Source organism: Scyliorhinus torazame, chromosome 16 (genome assembly GCF_047496885.1).
Source record: "Scyliorhinus torazame isolate Kashiwa2021f chromosome 16, sScyTor2.1, whole genome shotgun sequence".
Classification (NCBI taxonomy): Eukaryota; Metazoa; Chordata; class Chondrichthyes; order Carcharhiniformes; family Scyliorhinidae; genus Scyliorhinus; species Scyliorhinus torazame.
Window position 1 is genome coordinate 173,844,025 of NC_092722.1, and position 20,508 is coordinate 173,864,532.

Consider the following 20,508-nt stretch of genomic DNA (forward strand, 5'->3'; position numbering starts at 1 on the left):
GAGGTGATTGATAAGAAGGTGCCAGATCTCTTTAAAGAATTTACTTGTGTGGGTAAAGTTTACTCATATGTATCAGGAGGTACAGGTAAAGGAGTCACAATTTTAGAGATACGGGAGCTAGCCAATTTTTAATGATAAGAGATGAGGAGTTATGTAGTTTGGGAAGAATGTTGCCAGAAAAGGTGGTAATATGTGGAATTCAGGGTGAGAGGAGTAGTGTTCCATTATATAAGGTAAGGTTGGAAAGTCCAGTGAAGAGTGGTGAAGTGGTGGTAGGAGTAATAGAGAAACTATCTTGTCCTAGAATACAGTTTATCTTGGGTAATGAAATAGCTGGATCGCAGGTGGCAGTGATGCCTACTGTGGTTGATAAGCCAATGGAAAATCAGACAACTGAAGTGTTGAAGAACGAATATCCTGGGATTTTTCCGGATTGTGTAGTAACAAGGTCACAAAGTCACAGATTAAGACAAGTGGAGAAATCAAAGAGTGAAGATGAAGTGGAAGTGCAATTATCAGAAACGATTTTTGATCAGATGGTTGAAAAAGAACAAGAACAGGTGGAGGATGAGGCGGATATTTTTAGTTCAGGAAAATTGGTGGAGTTACAACAGAAAGATGTAGAAATAAAACGGATGTATCAGAAAGCATACACGGAAGAGGAATCTGAGTGCATAACAGAGTGTTATTACCGTAAAAATGATGTCTTGATGAGAAAATGGAGACCTTTACATATGCAGGCGGATGAAAAGTGGGCAGAAGTTCATCAAGTAGTATTGCCGGTAGGCTATAGAAAGGAGGTGTTGTGAGTTGCACATGAGGTACCAGTGGGAGGTCATTTGGGAATAAGGAAAACTCAAGCCAAAATCCAGAAACATTTTTATTGGCCTGGACTACATAAAGATGTAATTAAATTTTGTCAATCATGTCACACATGTCAAGTGATAGGGAAACCTCAAGCAGTTATAAAACCAGTGCCCTTAATACCCATTCCAGCATTTGAGGAACCTTTTACAAGGGTCCTAATTGATTGCGTAGGACCGCTTCCTAAAATGAAAAGTGGAGATCAATATCTTTTGACTATAATGGATGTGTCTACTAGGTTTCCAGAGGCCATTCCAGTACGTGATATTACAGCTAAAAAGATTGTGGAGGAATTACTTAAATTCTTTATGAGATATGGACTACCCACAGAAATACAATCGGATCTAGGATCAAATTTTACCTCGAGGTTATTCAAAGAAGTAATGGATAGCTTAGGAATAAAACAATTTAAATCAACTGCGTACCATCCAGAATCGCAGGGAGCGTTAGAAAGGTGGCATCAGACATTAAAGACAATGTTGAGGTCTTATTGTCAAGATTATCCAGAGGATTGGGATAAAGGAATTCCATTCGTATTGTTTGCAATTAGGGATGCACCTAATGAGTCAACCAAATTTAATCCTTTTGAACTAATTTTTGGTCATGAGGTGAGAGGACCACTTAAATTGATTAAGGAAAAATTGGTGAGTGCGAAATCGGAAATTACATTATTGGATTACGTGTCAAATTTTAGGAAACGATTAAATAGAGCAGGTGAATTGGCTAGACAACATTTAAAAGTCGCACAAAATGTGATGAAACGGGTGGCGGACAAGAAATCTAAAGTTCGTAGTTTTGCCAGTGGAGATAAAGTTTTAGCATTGTTACCAGTGGTAGGTGAACCTTTAAAAGCTAGGTTTTGTGATCCTTATCAAATTGAAAGGAAATTAGGTGAGGTGAATTATGTGGTAAAAACATCAGATAGAAGGAAGACTCACCAAGTGTGTCATGTGAATGTGCTTAAAAGGTACTTTGAAAGGGAAGGAGAGAAAAAGGAGGAGGTTTTAATAATTCTAACTCAAAGTGACGAACCAAATCCAGATGACGTGAATTTGACATACCTCAAATTAAATTGGAAAATTAGGATGTTCTTAAAAATTGGGATAAAATGTTGAGTTACCTTCCAGAGGAAGAACAAACTGACCTGAAAGAGTTATTGATATCACATGGGCAAGTTTGTAGAGATAAATTGGGAACTACTAAAATGGCTATACATGATGTAGATGTGGGAAATGCTGTTCCTATCAAACAACATCCATATAGACTTAATCCTTTAAAATTGGCACAGGTTAACAGAAAGATTGAGAGTCTGCTGAAGAATGGCATAATTGAAGCGGGTTGCAGCCAATGGAGCTCACCCATAGTGATGGTACCTAAACCAGACGGTACCCAATGGTTGTGTGTGGACTATAGAAAGGTTAATGCAGTTACAAGAACGGACTCTTATCCTATCCCACGTTTGGAGGATTGCATTGAGAAAGTGGGACAATCAGTATTTATTCCCAAACTGGATTTACTTAAAGGTTACTGGCAGGTACCTTTATCCGAAAGGGCGAAGGAGATTTCAGCTTTTGTGACTCCAGATGGTATATACCAATTCAAAGTTATGCCATTTTGCATGAAAAACGCACCAGCCACATTTCAACGGTTAACTAACAAAGTCATTTCAAGATTACCCAATTGTGCATTATACATCGACGATCTGGTAATTTTCAGCCAGACATGGACAGAACATTTGAAACATCTGATGGAGTTATTCGATCGACTTCAGGAGGCGGGTTTGGTGATAAACCTAGCCAAAAGTGAATTTGGAAAGGCCCAAGTCACTTCCTTGGCCATACAATTGGACAGGGTCGAATGGTCCCACGGGATGTGAAAACAAAAGTTATTGGGGAGTTACCGATACCCTCAACACGACAGGAAATAATGCGATTTCTTGGTATGAGTGGATTTTACCGGAAATTTGTACCCAATTTTAGCAGTGTGGTCGCTCATGAAGCGTAACAAATTCCAGTGGACAGCAGAGTGTCAACAGGCATTTGACGGCCTGAAGGCGGTGTTAACCACTGCTCCTGTGTTGTCATCCCAAATTATACCAGACCATTCAAAGTGACGGTTGATGTGAGTGAAGTGGGTGTAGGTGCAGTGCTTCTACAAGACGACGACGAAGGGCTAGAGCGGCCTATTGGTTATTTTTCAAAGAAATTGAACTCTCACCAGAAAAAGTATTCCATGATTGAGACGGAGACTTTGAGTTTGGTGCTGGCTTTGCAACATTTTCACATTTATGCGACCAGCAATCCGCCTGACACCGTTATATATACTGATCATAATCCGTTGACGTTTTTGGAGCGATTCCGGAATAACAATTCAAGGCTGTTTCGCTGGAGTTTACTGTTAGTGCCATTTCATTTAAAAATAGTACATGTGGCAGGACGAGAAAACGTGAAAGCCGATGCTTTGTCACGAATGTGATGAATGGAAGCAATTTCAGTTGGTGGAAGAAGAACAAAAAAAAATGGACTATATTATTATACTTGTTTGCGTGTGATCTTTATTGAAACGAAAAAGTATATTTACTGTGTGCATTTCTTAAAGGATAGTGAAAAGGTGAAAAATGAAACCATCTTGAACTTGATGGTTTATTTTTTTTTCTTGGGGGGAGGTGTCATGAGAATGCCGCTTTAAGAAATGTTTGGCTGCTCATGTTACTGCAGTGATGTCAGAGTGTGGGTGGAGCTGAGCTCTGGTTCTGCTTTTTAGTTTCACTTTGAGAAAAGCTTGGGTGTGTCTGTCTTTTTTGGTCTTGTTTTTTCAGTGTGTTGCAGCTGAAGTCAGACAGAGCAGGTGTACTGTTGATCTCTCTCTGCCATGAAGGACTATCTCTTGATCATTTGGTGAATTCAGAATTATAAATGTTTTCAGTAGTGAATGTGAACTCTGAAGTGCTTCTGTTTAAAGGTTTGTTAAGTCTTCTGGGTGTTAAAAGGACGGCATACAGATTACTTAGTATTGTATTCTTTGGGGGGTGTATTTGATTTACTGGTTGCTAAGATGTTCACTTTGTTTTAGAAAGGTTAATTTGAGTTCATAGAATAAACATTGTTTTGCTTTAAAAAATACTTCTCCATTTCTGCTGTACCAGACCTATAGAGTGGGCCATGTGCTTCCCATACCACAATCTATTAAAGGTTGTGGGTCAGGTGAACTCCATGATACGCTTTGGGATTCTCTAAACCCTGGCCCACAACATCTGACCGAGACAGGAGTCAAAGTGCCACCTTGTGGGAACCAATACTCATTACTTAGAACAGCATTGACAATGTACATGCATCTTAGGCACTGGTTAGCATTCAATCAGAGGGACATGTCTTTTATTCTGCGCAATCATTTTTATTGTTTTATTCATTGCTTAGTGTTTCCACACAATTGCCTTCAGAAGTATATATTGGGCGTGCGTGATCTACCAATGGGAACAGAGTCCCATGACGAGTGCGTTTAGCCGGGTGTTTCCCAGCTCTCAGAGCACTGAGAAACCCTGACGCCATCAAACTGGACTCTGTTCCTATTCGGGTAGATTCAGGGCCTCAGTGGGGAACTCTCCAGTGAGACCGCACTTAGTCCCCTTTCCTGCACTGAGGAGCTCCGCTCGCAGGAACTCCTCAGTCCAGCAAGAGATCGGGATGCCATTTTTAAATGGCGTCGTGATCTCTTGACCCCCGAATCCTCCCCCCCCATTCCTCAAGCCACCAATAAGGGGGCTCTCCGAACCCCCCCCCTCCCCCGGCACCTCCTCCGGGCCCTATCCCCATTGTGGGAAGAATGCCAGCTTCGGACCTTGGCACAGCGAGCCTGGCAGTGCCACTGCTAACTGGCAGTGCCAGGCTGGCACCCAGATGGCAGTGCCAGGGTGCCAAGTTGGCAGTGCCAAGGTGATGGGTGGCACCAGCAGTGCCAGGGTTCCACCATGCCCAGAGGGCAAGCATCTAGGGGCCTCCAATCCCCTGGGACACCGACACAAGTGCCATTCCACCTGGTCCCCGTTTGTGGAGTCCAGCACTAAACGGCGCTCGCAAAGGGGTTAGATCCCAACGCCTTGGGTAGATCATGGGAGTATATTCGAGTGAGACTAATGTCTGGCTCTAGAATGCAGATTTGCTAAAAAGTGATCCACCCACAATGGATGGAATTCAGATCGCGACATTTTGTGAGATTTGCAATCGAGATCCCTGAAGTGGGATCTCCCGGAATCTGCCGGCCGTGCCGTGCTGCTTTTGGGTGTAACACGGCCGGAGGATCGCGTCCACTGAGAGAGAACCAGAAATTGTCATCTGATACCCTTTAGGTTTGTCATCATGATTCTACTAAGGGCAGCACGGTAGCATTGTGGATAGCACAATTGCTTCACAGCTCCAGGGTCCCAGGTTCGATTCCGGCTTGGGTCACTGTCTGTGCGGAGTCTGCACGTCCTACCCGTGTGTGCGTGGGTTTCCTCCGGGTGCTCCGGTTTCCTCCCACAGTCCAAAGATGTGCAGGTTAGGTGGATTGGCTATGCTAAATTTCCCCTTAGGTGTCCAAAGATGTGTAGGATAGTTGGGGCTATGGGGTTACGGCAATAGTAATAGGGGAGTGGACCCAGGTGGGGCGCTCTTTCAGAGGATCGGTGCAGACTTGATGAGACGAATGGAATCCTTCTGCACTGTAGGAATTCTATGATTCTAATTTATGATTCCATAACTATCTTTTAGATGGCGTAATGTATATTATGATTTTACAAAATGGTTATTTTGCTTGCTCTTGACTGGCTTTTCACATAGGCCAAATTTGGAGTCCCCAAGAGTGATCAAGTCCAGTGATTTCACTGTATAGTGTTTTTCTCAAAAGAGTTGGATGGGTTGGAGGAGAGAGAGGGTGGGGATGGGGGTCGAGGTTGTGAGGTTGGTGGTGGTAGCTGTCGACAATGCACCCACCAGAGACTCAGGATCAGCAAACGCCCTCTGCCGTTGGTGAGGGTAGGTGGGGAACTTGTGGAGGAGGTCGCTGGTTATGATGGGAGTGGGGGGTGGGAAAGGGCCGCAGGCCTCCAATCCCCGATGCTGAGTCCCTTAATGAGGCACTGCCAATGAGGGAACCCACCCCGGAGCCCGTAACGACTTTTGATTTTTGGGCTCCCTGTATGGAGACAACCCCACCCATTGCTGGTTGAAATGAATACCAGTAGAGGCAGAAAAAGGCAAGTGGGCATTAATTTCCCACCTAAGGGCCTCAATTGGTAGTGGGGGGGGGGGGGGGGGGAGATTCACACCCGTTATTACTTGCAGCGATGCCAAGTATTTTTAATATTTAGGTCAGATATAATGTGGTTCCTATGATTGAACAATCAGATGGCATCTTCTGCTGCAATGCAGCTGCAATAACTTTTCTTTTAGCTCAACCAAACAATTTCAGAAAGACTTGAAATCTCTCACTAAAATCTGGTGGATTATAGATGAGATATGTTACACAGGGGACTACTTGATAAATGAAAAATTCTTGAAAATGAAAACAAATTGTTTACTGCATGGACTAGCATTGCATTGACAAAAAGGCTATGTCAGCAGAGTCTTTCCTGTATCAATTTAGGCATAAATGACAAATTGAAATCACCATATGTAGTGAGCCAAACATTTCTCAAAATCTGTGGAAAGTTTCCTTCCAATAATCTTCATTAAATGTAAGCAGGATTGGTATTGCAATGCAGCACATTGGTTTACCTGTACTGATGAGCTGCTATGTTGGAAAACAAGTTTAAATCTGAATCTCATTGTTATGGGAAGTGTCATGTGAGAGTACCTTTAAGAAATGGGTGTTTATAAATGGATGTGTGTATAAATATCTGTAGTGAGAGTACCTTTAAGAAATGGATGTTTACTACTGCAGTGATGTCAGAGAGTGTGTGGAGCTGGGCTGTCTGTCTGCTTTTTACTTTTGTTTTTCAGCTGGCTGCAGGGTGTTTTAGTTTTGTTTTCAGTGTTGGAGCTGAATCCAGACCAAGCAGGCGTACTGCTGTTCTCTCTGCCATCAAAAGACTATCTCTTGATCATTTGGTGAATTCAGAATTATAAATGTTTTCAGTAGTGACTTTAACCTGATGTGCTTCTGATAAAGGTTTTGTTTTTAAGTTGTATGGATGTTAAAAAGGAAAGCTTAAAGGTTTACTTAGTGTTGTAGTCTTTGGGGGTTGTATTTGAATTGATGGTTGATAAGATGTTCATTGTATGTTTTATAAAGGTTAACTTGAGTTCATAGAATGAACATTGTTTTGCTTTAAAAAAATACTTTTCCATTTCTGCTGTACCATACCTGTAGAGTGGGCCGTGTGCTCCCCATACCACAATCTATTAAAAGTTGTGGGTCAGGTGAACTCCATGATACACTTTGGGGTTCTCTAATCCCTGGCCCATAACAGAAGATAATATTGTCATTGTATATTGCAAAACGATTTGTGCTTAAAGTGGGCTTGGAGTATGTCAGAGAATGCATAGTTGTTTAAAAGTTAGGTTTTTAATGGACCTTCCACACTATTGCATGAAAGCAGAAAACTGTATTGCAGCCCCGTATTGTTTGGCTGATCCCTCAGTTGCCCATTTTTGGATGGTTGAATCTTTGTTCAGTCGCAGAAATCACTCACTCACAAGCTTGCTGCTGTCATTGACTGTTACTGTGTGATTTGAAAGGTTCATAAGTGAAATTCCTCATAGGTTGAAATGCAAAATCAGAGGCCTCAGGGCAAGTTGCTTGCTTGCAAATAAAAATGTTAAAATAATTCTGACAAACAAAAGTATTTAAAAATGGGAACAACTGGTTTATAACCATAACCATGAACAATATTGTCATGACTTACAAATTGCTGTGTTTTGCTCACTTGTAGAATCAGATGGGCTGTTACATATCCTTTATTTTGTGCGATGAAACTATTGCTTCTGGTTGATACTGAATAAGCCTGGCCTGTAAAAATCCTCAGGCTACGTTACATTTCCTGTCAATTTCCATACTGAGTGCATCCTTTATGGGCCAATGATGTAAATGTAACAAATCAAGGCATTTATTGAGATAAGAATGACCGGATATATGAAAAGGTGGAGAAGTTAAAAGAAATAAATTAATAGTTAATGGCTTCAATGACAACTTTAACTTGCATTTATACAAATCCTTTCATGCACAGGGACAGTAATAATAAAAAAGAATGGGGTTTTAAAGAAAAATCAGTAAGGCGAGGGGCTTAACATACCCTTTCCCACTATGTAATCTGCCTACCCAAGAAGTGTGTAAAACAAAAACCTTACCATTGCAGGATGTATCTAATTTAAACCTTCCAAAATTGATATTCATAATTAGGGGCAGCATGGTGGCACAGTGGTTAGCACTGTTGCCTCACAGCACCAAGGACCCGGGTTCAATTCTGGCCTTGGGTGACGACCATATGGAATCTGCACGTTCTCCCCAGTGTCCGCATGAGTTTCCTCCGGGTGCTCTGGTTTCCTCCCACAGTCCAAAGATGTGCAGGTTAGGTGGATTGGCCATGTTAAATTGCCCCTTAGTGGCCAGGGTTGTGGAGTTTAGGTTACAGGGGTGGATGGGGAGCGGACCTGGGGCGACTGCTCTTTTGGACTGTCACTGCAGACTCGATGGACCGAATAGCCTCCTTCTGAATTGTAGGGATTTCATGATCTGACAACAGCTCTCAGATCAGGGTGCTCCGCCGATAAGGTTGGTTATGGATACGGAATTCTGGAAATCAATACTATCGACAAACAGAATCAGGATCACAGAATCCCTAGAGTGCAGAAATGTTAGAAATACAGAGCAAGTCAGACAGCACTTATGGAGCGAGAGGCGTTTATGTTTTGGGTTGATGACCTTTCAACAGAACTGGAAGACGTTGTAGTGGTATGCCTGAATGGCAATCAATACCCCTGAAGAAAATGATGTGTTAATACTTTATTTAAGCATGGATTTTTCCTACTCTAAATTCAGACATCATATGGAACCAAGGATGAGAATTAAGTGAGTACTTTGCCCTCAACCTCAAAAACAAACTTCTATTTAAATAGTCATTTGTTTTGTGTGGAAAGTCTACCGTTTGAAGCAACTGTACAACAATGGATTTAAATAGACGTTGGTGACGGGCAATGGTTTATTATGTTAAACAATTGACCTCTGGAAATAGTTCTGTTGGGAACTGTGAGAACTGTCAGGTTTTAGCACTACACATTGCATCATGCACATACACAGTTGACATCAGAGTTTAGATATATTGTTTTGGCTGTTGCATGACTCCAAGGACAAGGAATATTAGCCAATGATATATACTGTATAATTTATTTCCTAGGTCACCACTGCCCAAAAATACTTGTTAATGATCCCTTTTCAGTTAGACAATGCTATTGTTACGATCCCAGCTGATGTTATAACTGGCCGGGAAAATTCCAGAATGGAATCCTGTCTCAAAAGACTGTGGACAGGCTTCTCCGTCCCGCCAGCCCTGTTTTCTGGCACGGTGCGCACCCCCCGGCAATTAGATTCCCTGTTCCCGCAGCCAGCCAATGGGGTTTCCCATTGTGGGTCACCCCATGCCGTCGGGATACACCCAGGTGTGGGTGCGCTGCCAGCGGGGACGGAGGATCCTGCCAAGTAACTTTTAAGTTGGTTTAGCACAGTGGGCTAAACAGCTGTCTTGTAAGACAGAACAAGGCAGCAGCGCGGGTTCAATTCCCGAACCGGCCTTCCCGAACAGGTGCCAGAATGTGGCAACTAGGGGCTTTTCACAGTAATTTCATTGAAGCCTACTTGTGACAATAAGTGATTATTATCATTATTATAAAATGTGGAGGAGCAGAGTCACAAGACCGATAATTAGTTTTAACGAGAAGAATTTTGCTTTAATTAAACATGACAAAATTGGAATATCATACAATACTCCTTTACTCCTCCTTTAGGTTAACAATTACACACAGGTTTTAGGATTAACACTGCTGACAAAATACATCTTAAGCTACAATGGTCTCATTAACACACAAAGTCCCTTTCAAACACATACGTTGACTGTAGTAAGATGCACTCCTCTCTGAACCCAAGTGAATGTCTTTGGATTTCGCCTCAAAATCCTTCCAGATGATTCTTCCACTGTGAGCCACCTTGTTTCACTGAATTCCAGCTTCCACACAAGTGATTTCAAATTCTGCTTTCAAAAGTCACACTTCCAAATTATGCTTTCCCTCCACTGCTTCCATCAAGGTTTCACTTTCAGCATTTACACATTTCTCTTCTGGTTTCCTTTATCTTAAAGGCTTTTACATAAACTCTGAGGTCCAACCATCGATTTCCACAATTATTTCAAATAATGTCTCCCAGCCTAGTAATTTCTCACAAACCTCAACACTACTGCAGATATATTTCTCGCTTCTCACAATCCCATATCTTTTCAGCTCTCTGACTTTACTGAACAGTAATCTGTTCTGGTTCCCAGTTTCCTCTGTTCCGTTATCGCTAGACGTCTTGGAAACTTTTCAGCATTTCTCTAGCTTCCTTCGTTAGATTTCTGGCATCTGTTCTCTTAACCATTACTCCATTGTATAACTTTCCTTCTTGCAAGGCTGAGAGGGATGTTCCCTCTTCAGCCTTTTAAAACCAACTGTATTAGGAAATTTAAGGGTTAAAAGCCTGGGGTTAGAATGTGTTTGACTGCAATGGTCATGGTTTTTTTTACGAGTTCTGTTCTGCAGGGCCTTGGCGGTTTTAGCAGTCAGCAGGTAAAATTGATTTCAGTCTGGCCTAATGCATAGTGGTTTGCCTGGGACAGTCCCTGGGGAGTTAATGTGCTCTCAGTCCCCATAAAGTTCATTTGTTTTTTTGGTTTGGGTAGATGAGGTCATTGCTGGCTGTAGCCAAGGAAGGCAAAGAGACATTTTGAAAAGCTGTGGCGAGAGGCAGTTTTGGAGAAAGCTGTGGTTTTTCTTGGAGAATGACTTTTGGAAGTGAAGTCTGATCTCTGATGTGGCAACCCTTGATTTTATACCACAAGTGAAGGCAGTTTTCTTTCCCAGTAGGATAGGTTTAAAAAAAGAGCAATATTATTTTAAAGCAAAGCAGTCTTATCTGAAGACAAAGAGGCTGAAACAACCCAGTTGAGCAGCTATTTGAAGATATTCAGCCAGAGTCTGAAGGGGTTCTGACCAGAGCCAGAATGTGTTCTGTAAAGCAAGTATTACTCTTTGCCCTGCTGGTTTTTAAGATGGATTGAGAGCTGTATGTTTCTTTTCTTGGTGATTAGTGGGAAATTGAGTAGTCGTATTCAGGGGTAATTGAGTAATTGGGTAATTGAGTAGTAGTGTTCAGGGGTAAATGTAAGCTATTCTTTTTTGGGTGTGAAGTATAACATTTTAATATTGTATTTATTTATTTATTTTTAAAAAAAATTTAGAGTACCCAATTAATTTTTCCAATTAAGGGGCAATTTACCATGGCCAATCCACCTAGCCTGCACATCTTTGGGTTGTGGGGGAAAAACCCACGCAAACACAGAAACTCCGCACGGACAGTGACCCAGAGCCGGGATCGAACCTGGTACCTCGGCACCGTGAGGCAGCAGGGCTAACCCACATTGCCACCGTGCTGCCCCTATAAGAAAGTTATAATAAAGTTTTGGTTTAGAAATATCAAAGTCCTATTGTTACAGTCCCAGACCAGACCCCAACAGTCTAGGATATTGGACCGAAACCCTAATGTTTTAGATTATTTTAAAGACTGTGTGGAAAGAATGATTCGCTCGAGGAGCGATTGCATGAAAAACATAGGGTGTGGTTATTTTTAAAACAAAACTATTATAACTACAATATTGCACTTTTTAAAAGCACATTAGCTCCCCAGCAACCATTAAGCATTAGCCCAGACTGAAAAGACATTCCTTCGTCGATTTCACCGGCGGCCGCTAAAACCACCTAGGCCCTGCAGAACAGAATTCTTATTAAACAAACACATTCCAACCCCAGGCTTTTATCCCTTAAATTGCCCACTACATTTATAATCCAATTTTCCGAACATCATCTAATCGGCACACTATTTTTTCCAGCAATCACTCCTGAAGCAAATCATTCTTTCATCACAGTCTTCAAATAAACTAAAATATTGGAGTTTTGGTCCAGTATCGTAGCCACTGTTGGGGCCTGATTTGAGATCATAATAATAGTTAGGAGCCGGAAATCCTCATCAGGTGAGAGCTACCAGAAACCACGGTTAGCATCTGGTTTAGAAAATATGATGCTGCTTGAATGCTTGGTAAGTCTCCTGCACACTGAGGATATGGGAGGGGCCTCTCTGACTACAGTCTTGTTAAGCTGTGGAGGTCTATGCAACTGTGGAAAGACCTATTCAATTTTCGGACAGGGATCATCCCCAAGCACCATGTGGTAGGCTGCTTGATTGGGGAAGTGACTCTGGTGTTGACCATGTCTTCCAGTTGTCACCATACATCCTTCGTGAAGGTGTGAGGGACCTTGCGTGGAGTGAAGAGGCACGATGGCTTGGCTTCGCTCCTGAGCGTCATCCTGCAGGCATTTTGCAGCTGGCCTGGTCAAGTGAAGAACTTTGGAAATTGTTGTCTGTATTTGGAGCCAGGCACTTGCCAATTGAATGGCAGAGGAGACTCAATATGCTGAATGGCCTATTTCTGCTCCTGTGTCTTACGTCTTATGGATTGACTTCACCAATCCGTTGCGGGAGGTTATGCTTGCTTCAGGCATTATGGCTTAACAGAGAATAGTCCTGATTGTGGATAGCAACGAGGGTTTAGATTGTTCAGTGCTTGTACTGCAGAGTCGCCTCAGGGTGCCTTTGACTGAAAGACAGAGTCCTGTGTCTGATGTTTGATGTTTTTTAAATTTTTTCCAATTAAGGGGCGAATTAGTGTGGCCAATCCACCTACCCTGCACATCTTTGGATTGTAGGAGTGAGACCCATGCAGACATGGGGAGAATGTGCAAACTCCACACAGACCCAGGGCCGGAATCGAACCCGGGTCCTCGGCGCTGTGAGGCACTGTGACCACTGCACCACCATGCTGCCCTGGTGTTTGAAGTTTGAGGTCTTTTAGGCACAGTTCTTTATCTGACTGGACTGTCACACTGAATCCTGAATCTAATTTAAAATTTGTTAGATGATCCTTTATCAGGATGTCAACATTCCAAAATGAGGAGCTGTACTCTTTGATCTCACCCAAGAATCATGGCTGTGTGTCTTCTGGGTTTTAGGTCTTGACCTCATGGATGACCTTTGAGATGTCTGTGCGGTGCTAGGGTTTTGACTTGCACGCTTTACCAAAGTGTCCCTGTCAATTGAAGTGGAAGCTTTGGGAAATGCTCACAGGACATTGATCTTTCCTGTGAGGCTGCTTCGCACTGCAACGCTGGCAAGGTTGCTCTGTTCAGGAATCGCTTTGACTTTGATGGCCCCTGGGTTTCTGTGACCTGATCTGGTAGACTGGGGGTTGGTTACTGCCCCAAGTAGTATTTTTGGTCTTGAGATGGTTCGGTGTTGTTCACATAGCTCAGACAGTCTAACTCGCTGGATTGACTTGTCTGGGATAAGATCACCTTTAACTTGTCGGGGGTTACAGAGTGGATCATCTGTATCACCCACAATGATTCTGTCTGCGATGAGCTCAGACTTTCAATTGCCATAGTCACCTCCCTCTGCCAGCCCACAGAGATTGTTTATGAAGCAGTCAACATGTTCCCCGGGACGTTGGACTCTCTTGCTAAATTTGTCTCTCTCCAATATTTTATTGAATCTCAGGTTGAAATAAATGTCAAAGGATTTAAAAACTTCATCAAGTTTGGCAGATGACTTGTCGTGGGAATGATGTTGTCTACAATTGGACCAATCGAGTAAAGAAGTGTATTGACTTGTTCTCTTCTTGATTTTTTTTTAATTGAGTCGTGTAGCAGTGCTCTACCTTAAACATCTTTTCCTTATGGACTCTAATTCTGTGACCGATGTGGGCCAGGGGTGAATCCCAATGGAGCTGGAAGCGTGGAATTGTGATATGTTTTGAAGATTGGATACAGCTTTAAGAGATTGCATATTTTCAAGATGGTGTCGCCGTTCACTGACGAATAATAGATCTTCCCCCGCTTGCCAACTTCTGACGGTATTTCCAAAATGGTGGCATGTTTCTGCCTGAAGAAGAACGGTCCTCAGTGGCTTTGAGGATTGGTTGGCTAATTTAATCAGCAGTGGAACGTTACGATTCGGGACGTGTAGAAGAAAACCACTGGCTTGCTGTTTGGGAAATCATATGGTTACGAGATATCTAAAGTGGACAAATTTAATTATTAACCTTTGTTTCTTCGCCGACCTCAGTTGAGACTCGGAGTTGGGGATCGGGATCAGGATTAGGGCCGGGTTTCTTTCAAATGGCACATATATCTCAATGAACGAAAAGGGATTTCTCAGGACTGGCTGGCCTAGAATTTGAAAAATGTTACCTCATCCTTGCAGGCTGTGAGTTCAAGGGGCAACATGGCCTACTCCTAATTTGTATGTTCACATGTTGACCATCCGCAACATCCCCAACAACTGCTGTTCTGTGGTCAGGTAAGGTAGAATACAGCCATGATCATCTGCATCCGAATAATAGTTTATTAATCAAAATACCTGGGGCATCATTCTCCGACCCCCCGCCGGGTCGGAGAATGGCTGTTGGCCGCCGTGAATCCCGCCCCCGCCTAAGTCTCCGGTACCGAAGATTGGGCGGGGGCGGGAATCGGGCCACGCCGGTTGGCGGGACCCCCCGCTCAATTCTGCGGCCCGGATGGGCCGAAGTCCTGCCCAGAAATTGCCTGTCCCGCCGGCGTAAATCAAAGCTGGTATTTACCGGCGGGACCAGGCGGTGTGGGCGGGCTCCGGTGTCCTGGGGGGGTCACGGGGCGATCAGACCCCGGGGGGTGCCCCCACGGTGGCCTGGCCCGCGATCGGGGCCCACCGATCCGCGGGCGGGCCTGTGCCGTGGGGGCACTCTTTCCCTTCCGCCTCCGCCACGGCCTCCACCATGGCGGAGGCGGAAGAGACTCTCCCCACTGCGCATGCGCGGGAAACTGTCGGCGGCCGCTGACGCTCCCGTGCATGCGCCGCATTTCCGCGCCAGCTGGCGGGGCAACAAACGCCATTTCCGCCAGATGGCGGGGCAACAAACGTCATTTCCGCCAGCTGGCGGGGCGGAAATCCCTCCGGCGTTGGCCTAGCCCCTCAATGTTGGGGCTCAGCCCCCAAAGATGCCCGTCTGATTGGCGCTGTTTTGGGCGCCAGTCGGCGGACATCGCGCCATTGGGGGAGAATTTCGCCCCAGATGTCAGTTTATCCATATTCCAGCAAAAGTCAGCACCTTCACAAGAGAACGGGCAACAGATCGTGCTGCACTGCAGTAGTTATACTGGCCATTAGAAGGATGATTTTCATCTGTTCAGTGGGTTTTGCAGAATTATCAGCAATTTCAAAAATGGCTTGAAATTGCCTTCATTCTAATTATTAGCTTTCTAATTAATCTTTCTTGCTGCTTTTTTCTGAAAGTGCCAAAAGCATTATATCAAATTCCTTGCCAAAACTCCTGGCGAAATTGTATCATTTGTCATGAGGGAGGAAGATTTACGGCTCAGATTTTCAAGAAGCCGAACTTGGCAAAAAAAAAAGCTTTGGTTCAGTCCCTGTAAATATGTTAAATTGAAGCAGTTAAAACGAGCTAATAATCTCCATGATAGTTTTTATGTCGAATTTAATTCAGAAAATATGCCGCTTTTAATAAAAATGTGAAAACGTTTGCTAAAAATACAAGCAGCGGTTTTTAAATGTAGCAGAATCTTTATTACAAACTCTTGAGTCTGAAGCTGTTGATATTATCTTTCAGGCATATTACTGCTTTGCCTTGTAGGTCTGACCTCCCTCATCAGGCTGTATGCTACATATGGTTTAATCTACCCATTAATTCCTTGCCTAATTAGGGAGAATTTCAGAGTGAAATTGGGAAAGTGGAAGGCACTGAGGTCAAAATAAAATCAGTGCTTCTGCTTTCCCCTCCCACTTAAGTTAGTGTGAAAGAACCCGTAAGAAACTCCCACACCATGCTAATCCCTGACCCTCTGCAGGGAGGAATGTTAACTATTATATCCAAACTTCACACCCTCAGATTGCATTCGAATAGCTTGGATTCCTTGATTTATGGTTTTCGAGTTTTTAAAGCTTCCTTAATAACGTCTCATATATAGCAGTGCCATTAAGCAGCAGCATGTTCAAATTTGTCCCTATACGGAGGTTTAGAAAGGCAATTTACACTAATTATTGTTGTTCCAGCTCTATGCTTGTTAGCAGAGTGATCCTTCTTTGTAGGTTATTGTACTTACGAAATGTGAATGCATTAATGATGCTTGGGTTGAGGGGCGGGGGAGGAAGAATTAATTGAGTATCAATAAACAAATTACTTTTTCAAAAGTGCATGGATTTCATAGAATTATAGAATTTACAGTGCAGAAGGAGGCCATTCGGCCCATCGAGTCTGCACCGGCTCTTGGAAAGAGCACCCTACCCAAGGTCAACACCTCCACCCTATCCCCATAACCCAGTAACCCCATCCAACACTAAGGGCAATTTTGGACACTCAGGGCAATTTAGCATGGCCAATCCACCTAACCTGCACATCTTTGGACTGTGGGAGGAAACCGGAGCACCCGGAGGAAACCCACGCACACACGAGGAGGATGTGCAGACTCCGCACAGACAGTGACCCAAGCCGGAATCGAACCTGGGACCCTGGGGCTGTGAAGCAATTGTGCTATCCATAATGCTACCGTGCTGCCCTATGAAAAAAAAGTGGCGATGATACTCTGGAAAATGAATGAAATGAAAATCGCTTATTGTCACAAGTAGGCTTCAATTAAGTTACTGTGAAAAGCCCCTAGTCGCCACATTCCGGCGCCTGTTCGGGGAGGCTGGTACGGGATGTTTGCACTTTTAAGAAATTTATTTTAGGATGTTCTCTTTTATTTTTATAGGGAAATGATTTTTCATCAATCTGGAATTGCTTCAGGAACTGTACACAGCTCAAGCAAACGCTGCCCAGAATAATCTCTCTGGTAATTTAATTCTTCAATTTGATGTTGACAAAACATATTTTGGCATATTGTTTTCCAATGTTGGCGTTCACTATTACAATTTATCTGGACCACTTGTCACGGACCTTTCGAACTCACTGCAATGCAATTGGATGGATGGGTGAATACGGACTGAGGACAAAAAGAAAATAGACTATAGGTTAATGCCAGTGCCATTGAATTTTACAAAACTGCTCATCTGCATGATATTAGTGATACATAGTAATGCAAACAGATGTCTACCTCATTAGATTGTCTTCCTAAGCACTCTGGGGATATAGTAGTGTGTGGAGTTAGAGTTTAGCAGAGCACTGAGGTTAATTAAAAGGTGAATCCATAGACCTCAATTTGTCCCACACTGGTATTCATTGTGTTTTGTGGGGGTAACAGCACAGGAAAAAGTAACATTTTCTGACCTGCTCAGAAGCGTGAACACCTAAATAAAACAAATACACGAATAAGCAAATATTTATACCTTTATAAAAACTATTTGTTTTGTCTCTCAAGTACATTGTGACAATTATTCAGTTGATTAGTTTACTTTCTCTTCATTGGCTAATAGAACATACAGTGCAGAAGGAGGCCATTCGGCCCATCGAGTCTGCACCGATCCATTTAAGTCCTGACTTCCACCCTATCCCTGTAACCCAATAACCCATCCTAACCTTTCCTATCTCCATAACCCAATAACCCCTCCTAACCTTTTTTGGACACTAAGGGCAATTTAGCATGGCCAGTCCACCTAACCTGCACATCTTTGGACTGTGGAAGGAAACCGGAGCACGGTAGCCTTGCGGATAGCACAATTGCTTCACAGCTTCAGGGTCCCAGGTTCGATTCCGGCTTGGGTCACTGTCTGTGCGGAGTCTGCACATCCTCTCCGTGTGTGCGTGGGTTTCCTCCGGGTGCTCCGGTTTCCTCCCACAGTCCAAAGATGTGCAGGTTAGGTGGATTGGCCATGATAAATTGCCCTTAGTGTCCAAAATTGCCCTTAGTGTTGGGTGGGGTTACTGGGTTATGGGGATAGGGTGGAGGTGTTGACCTTGGGTAGGGTGCTCTTTCCAAGAGCTGGTGCAGACTCGATGGGCCAAATGGCCTCCTTCTGCACTGTAAATTCTATGAAACTATGAAACACCCGGAGGAAACCCACGCAGACATGGGGAGAACGCGCAGACTCCGCACAGTGACCCAGCAGGGAATCGAACCTGGGACCCATGGAGCTGTGAAACCACAGTGCTAGCCTCTTGTGCTACCGTGCTACCCCACTCTGTGTTTCTGTGTTTCACCCCTTCTAATTTTATTATATTAAAATGATTTACCAGTCATGTTACATAAAACAGTATTCCCAAATATCAATTTTCTCCCTAATTTCATTCCAGTAACAAAACTTTCCACTTATTCTCTCTATCTGCTTTATACCCCTAAAAATACAATTTCTCCTGCAGCATCACAGGTTCTTCACCAGAAGAGTCACTAATTTACTCATACCGAATTTATTTCCCTTTTTCAAATGCACCCGAAGTGGCAACGAACATCCCAGGCACAGAGTACACCCATTACTCAAGATTTCACAATCCTCACCCAATCTGCTCCCCCCCCCCCCCATTTAAGAGTGCTATGACACTATACCACAAGTCTAACCCAAATAAAACCACCACCTAATTTGTTTTTAATAATCTTCATTGTCACAAGTAGTCTTACAGTAACACTGCAATGAAGTCACTACGAAAAGCCCCTAGTCGCCACATTCCAGCGCCTGTTCGGGTACACGGAGGGAGAATTTGGAATGTCCAAAGCTCGTCTTTCGAGACTTGTGGGAGGACTATCCCCCGAGACTACAATTCTCAGTAGCTTCTGCATATCTGGGGCCCCAATACATGTCAAATGGCATCCACCCATGAACAAAATTATCACTTGACTATCCAATTTTTTTCAGTTCTTGAACAGGTCCTTTATTGTCCTTTTACAATTGTTTTGAAATGTTTATTAAATGTACAGTAAAACAAACAAAAAAAAGGAATTATGGGGAACAGTCTGCAGGTGATTCCAGGCAAAATAACCTCACGGGTGGCTGCACAAAGTGAGCTTACTCCCACAGTATGGAGTGGGTAGCTGACCTCACCAGCTTGAAAAGGATCAGGTAATTAAAATATTCAATATGCATGTTGCCTGCGTCCTTTCCATAAGCAGAGGGAATCCTGCAATTGCATATGGGCACAGTATACAGGAGCAACAACCCTGGAAGGGATCAAGGTTAAAAAGAAATCAAAACTTCAGCTTCCCTCCCTATTTGTGTCAGTGTTGAAGAACCTGCGAGGAACTCTCACACCTGCTAATTCAGGATCCTCGGCAGAAAGGAGTATTAACTGCTAAGTCCAAACTTCACACAGCCAGATTACATGAGAATGGCTCTGCTGCTCTGATTTATGGTTTCGAAGCATGCTGCTTGTTATGCCTGGCTGCTGTTCAAACCATGGAACCCGACTAATGGCAAGATGCAGAACTGTCCCCTTTGATAAGGAGATACTGGACAGAGAAGGATATCTGTGTTTGAGGCATAGTCAAACCATCCTCTCAGACAAGCTGTGCAGCATTGCGATAACATAGAAATTGAATGTTGTCTCCCACAGATTTTGCAAGCAGTTAAGAAAGAAATTCCCTGAACTAGAGACAACACCAAGACAAGCTTGTCTATTTTATATCTGCCCTCAGTATAATACAGTATCAGCAATTAACCATATAAAGCATTGACATAAGCTTCATACACAACCTTTAATGCCTGAAATACTTTACTTTGTACTTTAAGCTGCCAAAAAAACAGGCTTCTTACACATTATTGTTGCAATTGTATCTCACCCATTTTGGATTTCTCCTCTTCCTCCTCTACCTTTTCTCCACTGCCAAAACAGCAAGCTCACCCCCAACCTTTGGCTCAAGGGTTTCCACTATCTGCATTGTGAAACTATGCAGGGTACAGCAGGCACAGCTCATTTCCAACAATTTTGCAGAGCTGTAAAGCAGTTGATCTGTCTAGATAGTGAAATCTCGTTTTCGGTATACCAATTGTATTTTCCATCAAATACTGGCGCAAGTCTTCTACTTCCTTTCACTTTTGCTTTGAGGAGTTCCTCTGTAGTAGAATTGCAGAAGGTAGCCCAGGATAGATAGTAGCTATCCATTCAGTTTGCCTGTTCCTTAAAGTAGGGCTGGCACAGTGACTGCCACAAGATGAAGGCATCATGGCCTCCACTGGGTATTTTGTATTAAATTTAATTAGTCTATTCATGTGGCCCATCATCACTTGCACGTTTATGGAATAGAAAGTTTTCCTATTCATACGTGCCAAGAACTGTTAACCACTGTGATATTGAGTTATACGCTATCAATGACCACGCACCCTCCCATATTTTAAAGAAGTCTGGCTTCTAGTAGAAGTGCTATACTTTCTGCTCTTGGTTAAAAACAT

At 43.3% G+C, this 20,508-nt stretch overlaps 1 protein-coding gene and 1 long non-coding RNA gene across 3 annotated transcripts in view; one reads left to right on the forward strand and one right to left on the reverse strand.

Annotated features, from left to right (window-relative positions):
* The window catches only part of LOC140393235 (uncharacterized), a 407,232-nt gene that overhangs the window by 332,727 nt on the left and 53,997 nt on the right, over positions 1 to 20,508 (forward strand). For both annotated transcript variants that reach the window (XM_072479489.1, XM_072479491.1), the window contains one exon: positions 16,944 to 17,024. In XM_072479489.1, coding sequence (XP_072335590.1) covers positions 16,944 to 17,024 — 81 coding nt within the window. The remainder of the gene's footprint in view (positions 1 to 16,943; positions 17,025 to 20,508) is intronic.
* Positions 1 to 20,508, reverse strand: part of LOC140393237 (uncharacterized) — a 246,488-nt gene that overhangs the window by 123,143 nt on the left and 102,837 nt on the right. The gene's annotated exons all lie outside the window — the stretch shown is intronic.